We start from the raw sequence: 17,242 nt of genomic DNA, 5'->3' as shown, positions 1-17,242 counted from the left end.
TCTGCCAAGGCAACACCAACATCCTCTCAACAATTAGCCAAAGACGATTTTTAAAATGAGAATATCTGAAATAAACTCGACTGCTCTCACAAACGAGAATACTAAAAATGACTCGACCGCTCTCAAAAACTAAGTAAAAGAATCAGAAAAATAATCCAGAATCCTTGTCCAGTAACAAATCGATCCCTAAATCTAATTAGTTCGTGCCAGTTACGAGGCCAAACATCCCTGAAAGTTTCATCCAAATCCATCCAGCAGTTCTTGCAATATCTTGTCCGTGGACAAATATAACTGAAAACAATACCTCTGCCTTCGCTAAGGCGAAGGTAATAATAATAATAATAATAACAATCCTTTCTAATATAGGCACAAAGCCTGAAATGTTGGGGGATGGGAACCAGTCAGTTACATCATCCCACCCAGTTCACAGCTGGTGCTTTTTTTTATTAACCCACAAGAGGATAGAAATCAATGTTGATCTCAACAGAATATGAACTCAGAACATAAAGCCAGATGAAAATTCCACAAAGCATTTTGTCTGTTAACAGGCTTGCCATCTTTAATGGTAATAAAAATGATAATGTGTGTGTGTGTGTGTGTGTATATATATATATATATACATTCAACTGGCCTTTGTTTAGAGATTTCGCTTGTATTTTAGTAGAATTAAATGGATATAACTTAATGAGATAATATAACCCCTATAAAATAATCAACAAATGAATTAATCCATTTTATATACCTACTGTTGCCAATTTTATAGCCCTTATTAACAAGTTATCATGTGTTTGGTCAGAAATAGCTGCCAAATCTATAAATCGCACCTTACAGTCTTAAACAAAGGACCCTTCGGGTTATATTAGTCCCAGATACTTTTGGCATAAAAAGCTGAGATGGTCTTGATCAAAATGCTGTTTAATCACAGATTTACTCTATCTTGATTGACTTAGGGTTAAACAACCATGAAAGTAAGTCAGGGAGTCTACTTTGTTACTTAACCTGCTGGAAATAGCAGCCATAATCTTTCTAATATCACATCCCTGACAAGTGATAAAACATTGCATGATATGGTGTTAGAAATATCCCTGGAGTATGTATCCTGGAATGGTCCTCGGGTACCTTTAGAAGAGTAGTCCACCCTACTGCAAGTATTTGGGCCAAATTTCCAGACTGAAGATATTTTGGGAGTAAATAAACAACAACAACAACAACAATACCAGCATGACCAGCAGTGGCCACCACTACTTGAAGCTTTGTGAATGAATTTCTGCCTCTTTTTCATCTTTGTCTTCGTTACACTTGATGTCTGTATTCATTAACAAATGTTTGTCATCTTATCTCCATTTCATCTTGTGTGTTGTACAACAAAAAAACTGTCCTGTATTTGCCATCGTGTGTCGTTTTTCTCTCTCATCAAGTTGTTAATTATTTTCATTATACCTCTATATCATTATACCTATTTCATTAAAAAGTCTGTCATTTGAATTTCATTACCATTTTCATCCATTTCCTTCATTTCATTTTATTCATGGCATCAGAATACCATAAAGGGGTTTTTGTGTTCCTAAAATATTTACAATCTTTATCAATTCATCGTGTAGATGTGGCAATGTATTTCTTGACCAGATATTATTTCAGGCCAGATAATGACCACATTGCTTGTTTAGCTTAAAATTTAGTTTCCAATGTTTCTTCTTTTACTCAACAATATATATCTTCATAATTTGATGAGGAAACATTGGTAATTTTTTGAAATTTGTTGAGAGAAATTGATAATTTTTTCATTAAGAACAATCTGTTGTTTTAGAATATGACTCTTCATATTCTGTTACATTTATCAAAGACATGACAATATTTAAATAATTAGCTAATTCTCAATTAAATCAAAGGAATAATTAAACAAAATCTAATTTATTTCATAAGAATTTACAAATTTTACGAGAATGTGAAATATTTCATTTTTAACTGTAGAACTCAAAGAAGATGAAACCATAAATACTAGCATATATGTATTGGATCAAAAACTCATTGCTTATAAGCTGATATTCCTAGCTCTGAGTAGGGCGGTGAGCTGGTCAAATTGTTAACACACCCGATGAAATACTTAGTATTCAAATTCCGCTCAGGTCGATTTTGTCTTTCGTCCTTTCAGGGTTAATAAAACAAGTACCAGTTGGATACTGGGGGGGGGGGGGGGTCGATGTAATCGACTTAACCCCTCCCCCAAAATTGCTGGCTTTGTGCCAGAATATGAAATCATTATGAGTAGCTCTAATTAAAGCAGCAGCTGGTAAAATCATTAGCATGCTGGGCAAAATGCTTAATGGTATTTTGTTTTGTTTGATGCTCTGAATTCAAATTTTGCTGAGGTCAGCTTTGCCTTTCATTCTTTCAGGGTCTACGAAATAAGAACCATTTGAGTACTGGGGTTGACTTAACTGCCTCTCCCAAAATTGCTGGCCTTGTGCCAAAATTTGAAGCCAGTATTTAAAGCACTGAGTTCTACAATTAAAAACAAAAAAGATGAATAATTATTTTCCTATTTTTCAATTTTATTCTACAAATAAATAAATATGAGAAAATTTACTTTGCTGAATTTTGAAAATTATACATATTTCGAAAATGTTCATTTGCTAACGAGCAAACTTATCTCCTCCCTTCGAAATAATTACCTTTCAAGAAATACAAGTTAGAACGTACCTGATGCTATGTCCCTTAAGGGTTGTTCTTGCTCCCTTTTATATATATATATATTTTTTTTTTTTAAACACCTGTTTCTAATTTGAATTTTTTTTTTTAATTAGGAAAGTAAGTATGTCTAGATATTTAAACTAGAAAATAGACTGTAAGTATTTATAGGTTTTCATCTCCTATTCAAGAATTTCCATATTTTATAGATTTCTTTTTATATGTTAAATTAAAAGTTAATAAGGGCACTTGATTAGCATATTCGGTAGAGTGACAAAGAAAAATTACTTGTGGGATTTAGTTACATGTTACATGTCTTTTTTCCTTCTATTTTTGTCTTGTTTTTTTTTTAGAAAAACTTTCTGAGTTCAAATCCCACCGTTCTTAAATTTGCTTTCAGTCCATTAGGTAAAATACTGGAATCTGTTAAACCACCTGTTCCCCACCCATCAACATATTTGTAATCTTGTACACCTTCGTTAGTAACTGTTGGTGTAAGTTAATGAGCTTGCTAAAAATTTAGCCCTTTAATTAAATTAAGATCACACCATGCAGATATATATATGTCTGTGTGTTTCCGTCTGTATATATTTGTATATATATATATCTCTGTGTGTGTGTGTGTGTGTGTGTGTGTATATATATATATATATATATATATATATATATATATATATATATATATATGTATATATTATACTTGTCTTTGCATAGTCAGGCGTCTTGCACATTACAGCAGCATTGCGCTCCTGAAATTCCATACCACTTGGAATCCTAAAAGAAAATATATTTTGTGATATAGAATTCCATAATTAACACAAAATTTTTCCATGGCTGCAACACTTCTGTATTGCAGGAATTGCTTCGACACATACACACAGGTAAATTCAGTGATATATACAACAGCATAGTTTCTCTTTTAATGTCTTATATTAACTTTATTTAGTATAACTTTCATACTATTTCATAGCTTTTGCTCAAAAAATAGTTGAAATTTGATAATTTAGTATTTTCAAACCAAAAAATTTTTACATTTGAAGAATATTTTTTAGATTTTTTTTTTTTTTTTTTTATTCAAGATTTAAGATATTTTGAAGATCTAACATCTTTTCAATGATTTTTTGTTTTTAAAGATAAATCGAAATAATATCTCTTGGAACTGACAGGTATTCAAATTAAAAAAAAAATGACTTCAAATGTTGTTTTTTTATTTCTGCTTTTTCATCCCCTTCTTTTTGCATTGTCACATTTGAAGTGACTGTGTCCACCGCCTGAAGGAGAGAAAGGAATGGTCTAAACAATCCTCGAAGAATTCTCTTTGAATACTCATTGACTTTGTTACCTACATTGCTTTTATCATCGTTATTATTATTATTATTTTTATTATAAATGAATTAATTTTTTTTATTTTTTATTTAATGCTATGGTTGCATTTCCAGGCTGTCCCTTTATCCTGATTTCTACTTCCATTGTCCATCCTTTGAAAACACGGAACTTTCAAAAAGTGATGGGTGAGTCCTTCAGGGCCTTATCAATAAACAAATAACAGCACATTACAGCTCTCCTTGCTAATTGGCTTTTTTTTTTTTTTTTTTTTTTGTTCGTTTACCCTTCATTGATGAAAGAAAACGATGAATGAGACCCTTAGACCCTTTTAATATCATCATCGGACCCTGTTCAATAACAAATCACCTTATCACTGCTTCTCTCAGCCTCACTCCCTCTTAGCGAGACATTTAGTCAAGTAACACCTCTAGTTTGTATGTTAGACGGATGTCACATTCACACCGCTGCCAACCTACTTTTCAAATTTTGTTCGTTTGGTTGTTGTTAATAATGATTATTATAATTATCGTTATTATTAATAATAATTGATGTTTGTTATTGTTGACACGAAAGCACTGAAATAACCTTGAGCTATCGTTAAAAGTACCTACACTGAAAACAAACCAGAAGTCATACTTAGAGCACATCTATTGTTAGTACTGACTATTAAATTAGTACACCTCATTTTAAGGTATCACTCTTTGGATTTCTAGACATTCTTTAACATTTCCCTGACATTTATTCGACCATTTTATCTATCATTGGGTACTGAACTTTATTTAAAATTAATCTCTTATATTGTTATTGCTAAAAAAAAAAAAAAAAACTCTTTTGCTTTTAATTTTATGTTTTTTGTTACAAATATTTTCCCTTTTTTAAAGTACTGTTGTACTCATATCAAGAAAAGGTAAATATTACATGAATCACACAGAAAGGGTTGTTGACTCAGATTAAAATATATTTTTCCAAAATATGGTCAGGAGAAAGACTAATGTAATCTATAACAGACATAGCGACCAATTACTTTGGGGGCAAACATTTTGGTCCCTTCAGCCCTTTTTTGAATATATACGGAAGTCCATTCACAGCTTCATAGAGTCTATAACAGACACGGTGACTTTGGAGACACACATTTCAATCCTCTTAGCACGCTTTCACCTCTAGCACGCTGAATGCAAATCATGTTACCATATGAGTTATCTCTCCCTCTTGATGCAACACAATGTGCCTGCAGCTACAGGGGAGAAAACTCATCCAGCAACAGAATTTGCTTTCAGCATGCTAAAGGTTAAGTATACATAAGTCCATTCATGTCTTCACAGTCACATCGCCTTTATTCCTTGCCATTCACAAAGATTTCACTGAAATATTTCTGTACAATAAATTTAGCTTAGGTTATGATGGCTTTTGTTTTGTTTTGATTTTTTTCTTTTTTGTTCTTTTCACATTTTCTTTTCTTTTTGGGGGTGTGGTAGGGTTGGTACCCACACTCTCTGTTCGTTGTGTGGTTCTGCAAATTTAGTAGTTTTGCATGATTTGTTGAAAAAGGATTTCAGCCACAGAAAACTGTCATTCATTACTTTGTTTAATCAACCAAAAAGTTAAAATCAAACACACACACACGTATATGTGAATGCACATGGCCTGTATATAAATACAGAGATAGATTATGCATATATGCATATTTATAAGTATATATTTGTATGTATGTGTGTATATATATATATATATATATATATATATATATATATATATATATATATATATGCATCTGTGTGTGTATATATATATGTGCATATTAGCTAAAAGGTCAAAAGAAAAAAAAGCAAACAAACAGATTAAGAAATAAAGAGAGGGTCTTGGCATAGTCATTGCAGTGAACTAGCTGAGTCATTAGAGCCTCCTACTATTTGTTCCGGCTCTCTACATCCTGAGTTCAAATCTCATCAAGGTCAGCTTTGCATTTCTATCCTTTCAGGGGTTGATAAGAATGGTACTAAGCCAGAAGGGAGAACTGGCAGAACTTTTGGTGCCAAGAAGGGCATTAGAACCTGTAGACCCTTTCCAAAACAGTCCCCTCATTCACCAGCTCCTGTTGCAAATTAGTTGCCCCAGTTCTCTGTTGTTACTGGATTTGTTGAGTATATAAACAAATTGGTTGCTTCTTTTCTCTGGGATTAGTCTAAATTGATGTAGACACCTCTGATGAGGACCCAATAAGGTTCAAGAATCAATTAAGGTTGCTCATTAGTTTTTCAATCGATGAAGAAACAAACAGCTAAATTAGCCCTGTTTTCTGAAGAAAAAAGAAAAACTTGCTCAAGCTTATGCATAAATGCGCAGTTACTTGGCCGGCTCTTTCCTGTGGAGGCCCTTTTTTTGTCTCAGCTGTAATTACAGTGAATATACCTCTGGCAGTCGTCATGGTTTTTCAGGTTTTATCTACTGTAAATGCTTTAATGGTTTCATGTACGATTCTGAATTAATGGATGGTGGCGGCAGTGGGAGGTGAATAAACGAATTATAAAACCAAAAACAAGAAAAGAAAAACAAAACAGCTTATATGTATTGGGTATTGAATAATTTGACAATATATATATTTTTTGCGTTCAATGAAATGCATCAGTAAATTTTTTAGTCATATCGAATATACATATATATATAGATGTGCGTACATTGACAGATATGTATACATGCACACACAGACACATTCAATATGAACAAAACATTTCCTCTATATTATTGAACAATATATATGTATATGTATGCAGCTGTGTATATATGTGTATGTGTATATATATGTAGAGAGAGAACCCATCAGAATAATATTTACAGTTTTAATTCTTTATGTGAGAAGATATAAAAAAAGAACAATTGCCGGATTAATGGAATATGGATGTAAATAACTGAATGTTAATAATAATTATTATTATTATTATTATTATTATTATTGCTATTATTGAATGAGCAGCAGAGATAACCTGTAGAGTATATCTTGTTTATTAATTACATGGAGAACGACATAGAAAAAAATTTACATTTTGTTATACTCGTTATTATTGTAGCTAGAAACTATTAATGTCATTAGTTAATTAGCTCTTGTTTAAAATGGCTAACATGCCATTTATTTCTTATTTTGTTTCTTTTGTTTTGGCTCTCTTTTTTTTTTTTTATTCCTGTCATCATTCTCCTTAATGGTATTGTCATTGTCATCATCACTGCCAGCATCATCGTCATCATCATCATCATTGCTGTCTTCGTTATCATTAATAGTGATTTTAATTGTTCATTCCAAGAGTGTAATGGGTTAAACACAATTGGATCTTTTGTTTTGTTCTCTTGGGAGGAGGAGAATTTTTTTTTTCTTTTCTTTACTGGTTTCAGTCATTAGATTATGGCCAGGCTGGGGCAACACCTTCAAGGGTATGTTCAGTTTTTGTTTTTTTTTTATTTTTGTTTTTTCATTGATTATATCAACGAGTGTATTGATTAGTCTTATGCTCATATTTTTATGTTTCAACTGAACGGTAAGTGCAACTGGGTTATGTCCCTTAAGAGAGTAGTGTCTCTTTCATGGACTTGAATACTGCAAAGCATTTACACCACTTTACACAAACACATATATGTCCATATCTATCTATATGTATATATATGTGTGTGTGTGTGTATATGGTATATATGTATGTATATGTGTGTGTGTATATATATATATATATATATATATATATATATATATATATACGTGTATATATGGTATATATGTGTGTGTGTGTGTGTATATATATATATATATATACCGGAGTAAGCACATAAATGTGCAACAAGGTGGAAAAAAGAGTACTCAAATACCAGAGGTAGAGTAATATGCTTTATTTAAAAGCAGCAGAAATATAACAAAAAACTGTTACTCGGAGTTTCACGTTCCCGTTCATCGGACAGTTTTGAAATGCATCAGTAAAGAAAACTGTCCGATGAATGGAAATGTGAAACTCCGAGTAACAGTTTTCTTTATGTTTCTGCTGCTTTAAAATAAAGTATATATATGTATATATATATATGTATGATGCAGTCATGAACATGAAGTGTGTGTGTATGTGTATACACCACTTTTTTCTTGTTCAAAACTAATATCAAATGTTTGTATTCTTTTCATTATTTCGTTCACATAGCTGTTATTCTTTCTCATATGCAGTCTTCATTAAAAGAAGAAAACGTACGGCTTCCTTGTAAATATTTCATTTCCATTGTTGGTTATGGGTTGATTAGGTCTGTAAATATTAATACTTGCATCCACACATTACTTTCAGATCTTACATTGAGCCACATTAGAAATAAATATAACATAAATTTGGAAATGAATTCTGCGTTGCACCATTTTTCTAACAAACATTTTAAATTTTGGTCACAGCTGCTGCCTTTTAAATAAATGGGGAAAAAATCTACCAATTATTATCAGTTTTACTAGTTTAGTAAACATTATAAATTCTATATTTCTATGCCTTTTCGTTCATTCTCTGCTGCTAATAATGGTTGGTCTGTTGAACGGTAAACACTAAATTGATATTAGAAACAAAATTCTTGAGTTTTATTCAACTAGAGTGGCTGTGTGCTAAGTAGCTTGCTAACCAACCACATGGTTCTGGGTTCAGTCCCACTGTGTGGCACCTTGGGCAAGTGTCTTCTACTATAGTCTCAGGCCAACCAAAGCCTTGTGAATGAATTTGGTAGACGGAAACTGAAAGAAGCTTATCATATATGTGTGCATTCATCTACATGAGTGCATCTAATTGCCCCCCCCCCCCCGTCATCGCTTCTTAACTGGTGTTGGTGTGTTTACATTCCCATAACTTAGCAGTTCAGCAAATGAGACCAATAGAATAAGTATTAGGCTTTAAAAAAAAAAGCCCTGGGTTTAGTTTGTTCGACTAAAATCCTTCGAGGTGGTGTTCCAGCATGGCCAGAGTTGTCACTTGCCCGCGGTACCACATTCTAGAATTGAAACCAAAACCACAAGGCCATGCCTGATGTTTCAAACATACGTACTAAACAGCAATTATTATAAATAATGAAGATGATTGCGGTTATTTACTCAGCCAGTTCTCCTAATTATGTATTAACGAGTGGTTTTTATATCAGGGAAAGAAGTAACAAAAAACGGTAATGAAATCATTAATTGGTCATGCTGAGAAATCTTAGTCCAATAAATTCCAGTATCGGTTATACATTATTTCTTCAATGTGGGTTTTATACATATATATATATATATATATATACATACACACACACACACAGACGTGTATGTGTATGTATATGTTTTTTTTTTTTATATCGTTTGCGACATGATTATGGAGTTAACCTTTCTGTGATTTGTATAAAATCTTCATCGGAAACCGACCAAATATTGATTTTCTTTTTTTCTTTTACTTTTCCCCCAAGTCGTAACTGAATCAGCTGCTAATTTGAAGTCGAAGTCATTTGTGTTTATTATGATGTTCATCTTCGTTAAAAGTGCAAAAGTGCAACACAAAAAAAAAAAGAACATTAACACCAGATTTATCGTTAAGTTTGAAAATAATTGACATATACCAGAGATCATTATTATTATTATTTAAGGTGGTGAGCTGGCAGAATCTTTAGCATTCAAAGCAAAATGCTTAGCTATATTTCACGTCACTATGTTCTGAGTTCAAATTCCGCCGAAGTCGACTTTGGCTTTCATCCTTTCACGGTTAATAAATTAAGTATCCATTACACTCTAGGGTTGATCAATTAAGTAGCCGTTATGTGCTGGGGGTGATGCAATCAGCTATCTACCTCTTCTAAACTTCAGGCTTTGTGCCTATAGTAGAAAGGATTATTATTATTATTATTATTATTATTATTATTATAAGGCGGTTAGCACGCCAGGTGAAATGCTTAACAGTATTTCGTCTGTCTGTACATTCTGAGTTCAAATTCTACCGAGGTTGACTTTGCCTTTCATCCTTTCAGGGTGATAAATTAAGTACCAGTTGTGTACTGGGGTTGATCTAATCAACTGGGCCCCCTCCCTCAAAATTTTGTTACTTGTGCCTAGAGTAGAAAATATTAATATTATTATTATAAGGGTGGCAAATTGGCCGAATTTTTAACATGCCAGACAAAATGCTTAGCAGTATTTCATCCATTTCTATATTCTGAGTTGAAATTACACCAAGGTTGACTTTGCCGTTCGTAAACTGCTCCACTCCAACCTTATTAAACTTCACACTTTGCTTATAAACTGTTACATTGGCCATCATCTCTTTCCTTTTCATTTGAGATTTTTCTCATATTTTAACCTTTTTTCCCCTATTTTTCCCCATTAATTCATATTTCTCTAACACTAATTTATATTCCTTTCTAACATTCAAAAACCATTTTTTGATCACATCTACATTGAAATTTTATACTTCTGCCGTCCTGCCTTTCTCTCAAAATTCCTATTGATTTTTAACATATGAATTTTATTTTACATACATACATATATGGAATGATAATAATAATAATGATGATAATAATAATAATTTTAATATTAATCTGAATAAAAATGTTCATGGAAAACGAAATGGAGCTGATAATGAGTGGCAAATATGCATCAGTCTCAACAAGAAAGGCGCATGCATTTCTCCATTTGGGTTTGTCAGGGTTGAATAACATAAATCTTCCTGTTGCTTTTAAAAACTTGTCACTTCAATGTCACTATAATCATGTCACCCGCCTGAGGAAATATTCACATATGTATATATGCATATCTATATATATATATACATACATATATATATGTGTGTGTGCACACACATACGCATATGTATATATGCATATATAGTAATATATAGTAATGCCCTTATATAAATATGCGTGTATATATATATATATATATATATATATATGCGTGTGTGTTATCATTTGATTGCACATTGCCTCGGAGATGTGCTTTCATTAAAAAGCCATGTTTTCCATTTGCTGTTTTGTCTAATTTTGTAAAATCTAAATTAATTTGCCTTTGGCTTACTTAACGATCATCGTCATCTATATTTTCACAGTCTTCATTTTCTTTTATTACATGCTCTCACACACATACACACACACACGCTTCTCTGTCTGCATCTATTTACTTAGCTCTGTATGTATATGTGTGGTCTGTGTATGAGTGTGGGTATGAGGGTATATGGGTGGATATATGTGTGCGTGTCTTTGTACATACATATATATATATATATATATACTTACACTGACATACACATAGATTAATATTTATATATATATATGTGTGTATGTACACATACATACATGCACATAAACCCCCACACACACACACACACACACACATATGGACTAAGATATGTGTGTGTGTATATGTAGATATCTATGTATGTATATCTATATGTATATAGACTCTCACATAAACACATGCAATCACAAATAGAGGTTAAGATATCTGTGTGCTTGTGTGTGTGTGTGTGTGTGTGTATATATATATATATGTGTGTGTCTGTAGATAAATAGATATTTGTATGTGTGTGGCTATATGCATGTCTCAGTAGTAGTAGTAGTAGTAGTAGTAGTAGTAGTAGTAGTAGTAGTAGTAGTAGTAGTATGTCTTAAAGTTGGAACATGGGTGACAAAAAAAAAAATCAACATTTTGTTTATTGTTCTTTTTCTTTTTTTCTTACTCTCTTGTTATTTCTGTGGAAACTTGGAAACGGTAAACAACAAGAAACCTTGACATTTCACGTTTGTTGATGTCTTAAGAACGTTTCCGAAATGGCTTTTACTGAAAAATTGTTCCTAATCCATCATCATTTCTTCTTCAAATCTATCCCTAGACATTTTCAAAATATTCCTTCCAATATTTACATATTGATTATTAAATTCCATTTTATAGATCTTTAATCAAACTCTTTCAGTGAAAATATTTCTTGTTCTTCGCATAATTGGTCTCTGTTTATGCGTGTATATGTATGGGTGTTTGTGTGTATATTTATTCATGCGTATATCTGTGCTTACATCTTCATGTGTGTTTGTGTGTGTGTTTATGTATGTATGTTTTTGTGTCTATGTTTGCATACATGTGTGTGGATAAGTTTGTGCGCATGTTTGTGTGTGTGTGTGTGTGTGTGTATGTATACATGTTTATGTAAGTATTTTCATGTGTATTTGTGTGTGTCTCTTTGAGTGCATGTATGTCTGTTTATGTGTGTGTGTGTGTTTGTGTGTGTGTGTGTGTGTGTGTGTATGTATACATGTTTATGTAAGTATTTTCATGTGTATTTGTGTGTGTGTGCATGTATGTCTGTTTGTGTGTGTGTGTGTGTGTGTCTATGCAAAATGTAATGGCTGAGAGTAATAAACAAAAACAGTTCTTTGTTTCATATTATGAGTTCAAATCCTGGTCAAGTTAGCTCCAGACTTTTTTTTCGTTTTCCTTTGTGTGTGTGAATTGAGTTGCCTTGATAAGCTAAGTACCATTTATGTCCTTGCATTGTTCTTTGAACAGCCATATCTTCTGTACCAAAATATTTTCTGGGGTGTAGTTCCAGTTTTAGAAATTCCTATAGTTGTGATTATGAAAGGGGAATATGGATGCATATGCACACACGCATGCACAAATACTCATGTATGAGCGCATATGTCTTTTAAATGTTTTGAAGGCAAAAATATATTTTTCTTGAAATGTAAAGAATGGAAGAATGTTCTGTGAGTCTTTATGTTTCTCTTTTACATTCATCTGATTATCTGTATCTTACATTCAATTGACACGTCTCCCTTGAAACCAGAAAATATCACATATATATAAATGTGTGTGTGTGTATATATATATATATATATATATATATATATATATATACACACACACACACACACTTATACCTATATATATATATATATGTACATATGCTATGTATACACTCACACATACATGTATATATAAACTTGATGATTTGATTTTATTTGATTTTTGTTTTTTTGTATTTTCCACTTTTTTTATCTCCTTTTGTAAAGAGCTTTGAATTATATTGAAAGGTTGTCAAGCTTTTATTCTACACACACACAGAAGCTCTCCTTTATATATATATATATATATATATATATATATATATTTGTTTGCATGTGTGTGTATATATATATATATATATATATATATATATATATATATATGTGCACACATACACATGCATCTTGAACATGTATATGCATGTGTGGGTATATATGTGTTATATATATATAAATATACACACACATATATACGCAGAAGTATATATATATATATATATATATATATAAGCTTTTAACGATAGTTCATTTCTCTTTTTGTCAGTTCTTATCATCATCATTTTCGTTCTAAAAAACTTTCTATAACTTTCTATAATTCTTAATATTTCCTTTGTATATTATTATCATTTATTTTAATTTTAATTTTTTTTTTTTTATCACTATTATATTTCCATTTAAAAATACATTTTTAAAATTACGAAAGACCCGCAAGACATGAGAGCAACATAGCAGGGAGCTGGTTATATTTTGTTAATGAATATAAATCTATATCATTTTCTTTATCTTTGATTAAATATATTTAAAGATTCGGGTGAGGGTGGTGGGTGGTTGGGGGTGGGTTGATGAGAAAAACAATTTCTTGTAGAAAAATTTACTTAACATCAACAATATTCATCTATTTAACATCATATTCTGGTCTAAAACTTCCATTTCATTTTGTATTTTTGTTTTGCACACACACACACACACACACACAGACACCCGCATACATGCACACATATACATACACACACATGCACACACACGCATACATATACACACACACACATTTACACACTTATATATATACACACATATGTACACATGCACACACACACATCCAGCTTTTTGGAAACCTTTTCCATTCTTATTGATGTCTCACGTTTGCAATACACAGCTTCTCTGAATTCAAAAATGCAACATTTAAAAGGAGTTTTAGATCCTTAAAATAAAAAGTAGAATTTATTTTGCTAGCACCATAACTAATTTAAAATGAGAATATCTGACATAAACTCAACTGTTTTCACAAACAAGAATACTAAAAATGGACCCAACCACTCTCAAAAATTAAGTAAAAAAGCAGGTAAAATAATCTAGAATCCTTGTCGGGTACCAGATCAATCCCAAGATCTAATCAGTTTGTGCCAGTCATGAGGCCAAACATCCCTGAAAGTTTCATCCAAATCCATCCAGCAGTTCTTGAGATATCTTGTCCACGGACAAAATCAACAAACAAACCCAACTGAAAACAATACCTCTGCCTTCGCTAAGGGGGAGGTAATGATGTTTTCTTTGTTTACCGCTAAGGGTTCACAAAAAAGAAACACGGACGGTACTGGACAATTATAGTGTGGGGTTACATAAATAGAAGTGTGTAAAACAGTGAAAATGGTGATTATAAATTCTAATAAAAATAATGATTATAATGATAGTAATGATGATGATGATGTTGATAATATTCGTGTTAATGTCTCAGTTATTTGGAAATCCTTATGTAAGAGGTTTTGGTAATCAAATGATAAATCTCTTTCAATGATGTTTTCTCACACACACACACACACAATGCATGCACAGAGACACACACACATGCATACACAGACACACACATGCATACACAGACACACATGCATGCACAAACACACACACATGCTTGCACAGAGACACCCACACATACACGCATGCACAGACACACACATGCATGCACAGAGACACACACATGCACACACACACACACACACACACACACACACACCTTCCAATTGGTTTCTTTGGTCAGAGAAATATATCTTCAAAGAATCTTTTTTATCAAACTTGTAGTAACAGCTGTTTTGTTTTATAGACACACACACACACGTACACATATATCTTTGTATAAATGTGTGTATTGGGGGGGGGGGGTAAATAAGTATATGTATATGCATGTGTGTCTATATATATATATATAAATATATATAAACACATGCATATATATATATATACACATACACACACACACATGCATGTGTAGTCTCTGCGAGATAGAGGAAAAAAACCCATTCCACTAAGCGCCATGGTAGACACTGTTATTTCAATTCTCCTTTTTACCTGAAACCATCTTTCATTTTGCAATCACTCCATCTGGCTCACCTCCATATACGATTGCAGATGTTGTGTTAAATGTTCTTACTCTATCAAAGAACAACAAAATCCAAAAAAGACAATAACAAAACAAAAGAAATTTCTTGAGAAAAATCAATAAAATTCTTTGATATACTTTATGTGATATTGCTTATTGGTAGGTGAAAACACTTTGATAGAAATTTCTTGTCGTCGTTGTAAAAAAAATAAAAATTCTTTGGCATATTGTTAATCTCTTGATACAACTTTCCAAAGACATTCTGCAACTCTGCTGTTAACATGATTCTCTGACTGCTGCCTTACCGAAAGATAAACTGTTTAGAATTTCTAAAGTCTAAAGATTAACATCATGTTCCGACCATCTTTGAGTTCATGTGAAGAATTTCCTGTTTTATTTTGTGTATTTTACCGGGGATGTTATTGTTGTTTTGTTGTTTTCTTTCTTTTTTCCTTTTTTCTTTTTTTTTTCTTTTTGTTAGATTCTATCTGTTTTTTTTATATATTCTGGTTGTGTGCTTAAGAAGTTTGCTTTGTAAAAACAACCACATGGTTGCAGGTTCAGTCCCACTACCTGGCACCTTAGGCTTGCATCTTAGAACTGACCAATGCCTTGGAAGAGAATTTGGTAAATGGAAACAGAGTGGAAGCCCATCATGTGTGTGTGCATATGTACATGTATGTGTATGTATATATAAATGTGTATGTATACATCTATATATATATATATATATATATATGTATGTATATATGTATAATTGAGTGGTACTCAATCGGATACGACAATGAAGGTCCCTGTTGATCCACTCAACAGAACAGCCTGCTCATGAAATTAATGGGGAAGTGGCCGAATACTCCACAGACACGTGTACCTTTAATATAGTTCTCAGAGAGATTCAGCGTGACACAGAGTGTGACAATGCTGGCCCCTTTGAATTACAGGTACAACTTATTTTAGCCAGCTGAGTGAACTGGAGCAATGTGAAATAAAGTGTCTTGCTCAAGGACACAACATCCTGCTAAGAATTGAACTCAAGACCTTACAATTGTGAGCCGGATACCGTAACCACTATGCCACATGCCCATATATATATGTGTGTGTGTGTATGTATGTATGTATATATCATTAAAAGGGTGAAATTATGATTTTTGGACAATAACTTGAGGGAAAAGCATATCCACATCGTATGTGTAATTTTTTTATCTTCTATATGTATACACACAACAGGCTTCCACACAGTTTCCATCTATCAAATTTACTTGCAAGGTATTGATCAGCCCAAGGCTATAGTAGAAGACACTTGCCCAAGGTGCCACACCGTGGGAGTGAACCTGAAACCACATGTCTACAAAGCGAGCTTCCCGACCACCCAGTTATATTTGTCCAAGTTCTTGATTATTTTCAAGATTAACTGAAACACATAGACAATGTGTATTTTAACAGGAATATAAGCAAAAAAAAATTTTGTCTGTTGACTTATAGTACCAGCAACAATATAGTACCAGCACCAGGATTTGATCTACTAATCTCTTGTTTAGTTGTTGAATATGCCTTCAAGAAAAACTTATTTTAAAAAACTATATAAATAACAACCATTATGTCTGTCACTCTTTAAGGCCATTTCTTTATAAATTTGATTTCAGTGAAATTTATTGAAGAATTTGGTAAATTTTTGTAGGAGTTCTTTTGTTAAGTGTTTTTTTGTTTTTTTATTATTATTTAATCTTTATTTCAATTCCAGGCCAATCTAAAAGAGAAAGAAATTTTTAATTACCTACATTAGAATATTAAATTGAAGAAATATATGAAAGAAATCTTTCTTTTAAATTGAGCAAAATATGGAACAGTGCTTCCAAAAGGTTACAAAAGTTTAATCCGTTTAGGTCCAAATGTTTCGATAAACACAATCTATTGAAGCACTTCATACGCACATGTGTGTGTATATATATATATATATATATATATATATATATATATATATATCCACACATACACACACACACGAGGAATACAACAAGAATGTTTTCTATAAGCAATCATTACAAAAGAACTGAAAGA

General features: G+C 32.1%; 1 protein-coding gene across 33 annotated transcripts in view; it reads left to right on the top strand.

Moving 5' to 3' along the window:
* The window catches only part of LOC106875065 (neuron navigator 2), a 1,326,672-nt gene that overhangs the window by 1,047,286 nt on the left and 262,144 nt on the right, over positions 1 to 17,242 (top strand). For 6 of the 33 annotated variants that reach the window (XM_089339289.1, XM_089339291.1, XM_089339290.1 and 3 more), the window contains one exon: positions 4,128 to 4,199. The exons of the other annotated variants lie outside the window; for them this stretch is intronic. In XM_089339289.1, the coding sequence (XP_089195415.1) occupies positions 4,128 to 4,199 (72 nt within the window). The remainder of the gene's footprint in view (positions 1 to 4,127; positions 4,200 to 17,242) is intronic. 33 annotated transcript variants of the gene reach the window in all.

This window comes from Octopus bimaculoides, chromosome 21 (assembly GCF_046866305.1).
Source record: "Octopus bimaculoides isolate indiv1 chromosome 21, ASM4686630v1, whole genome shotgun sequence".
NCBI classification, from domain to species: Eukaryota; Metazoa; Mollusca; class Cephalopoda; order Octopoda; family Octopodidae; genus Octopus; species Octopus bimaculoides.
Note: the sequence above shows the minus strand (reverse complement) of the source record. Positions and strands in the feature narration are given on the sequence as shown.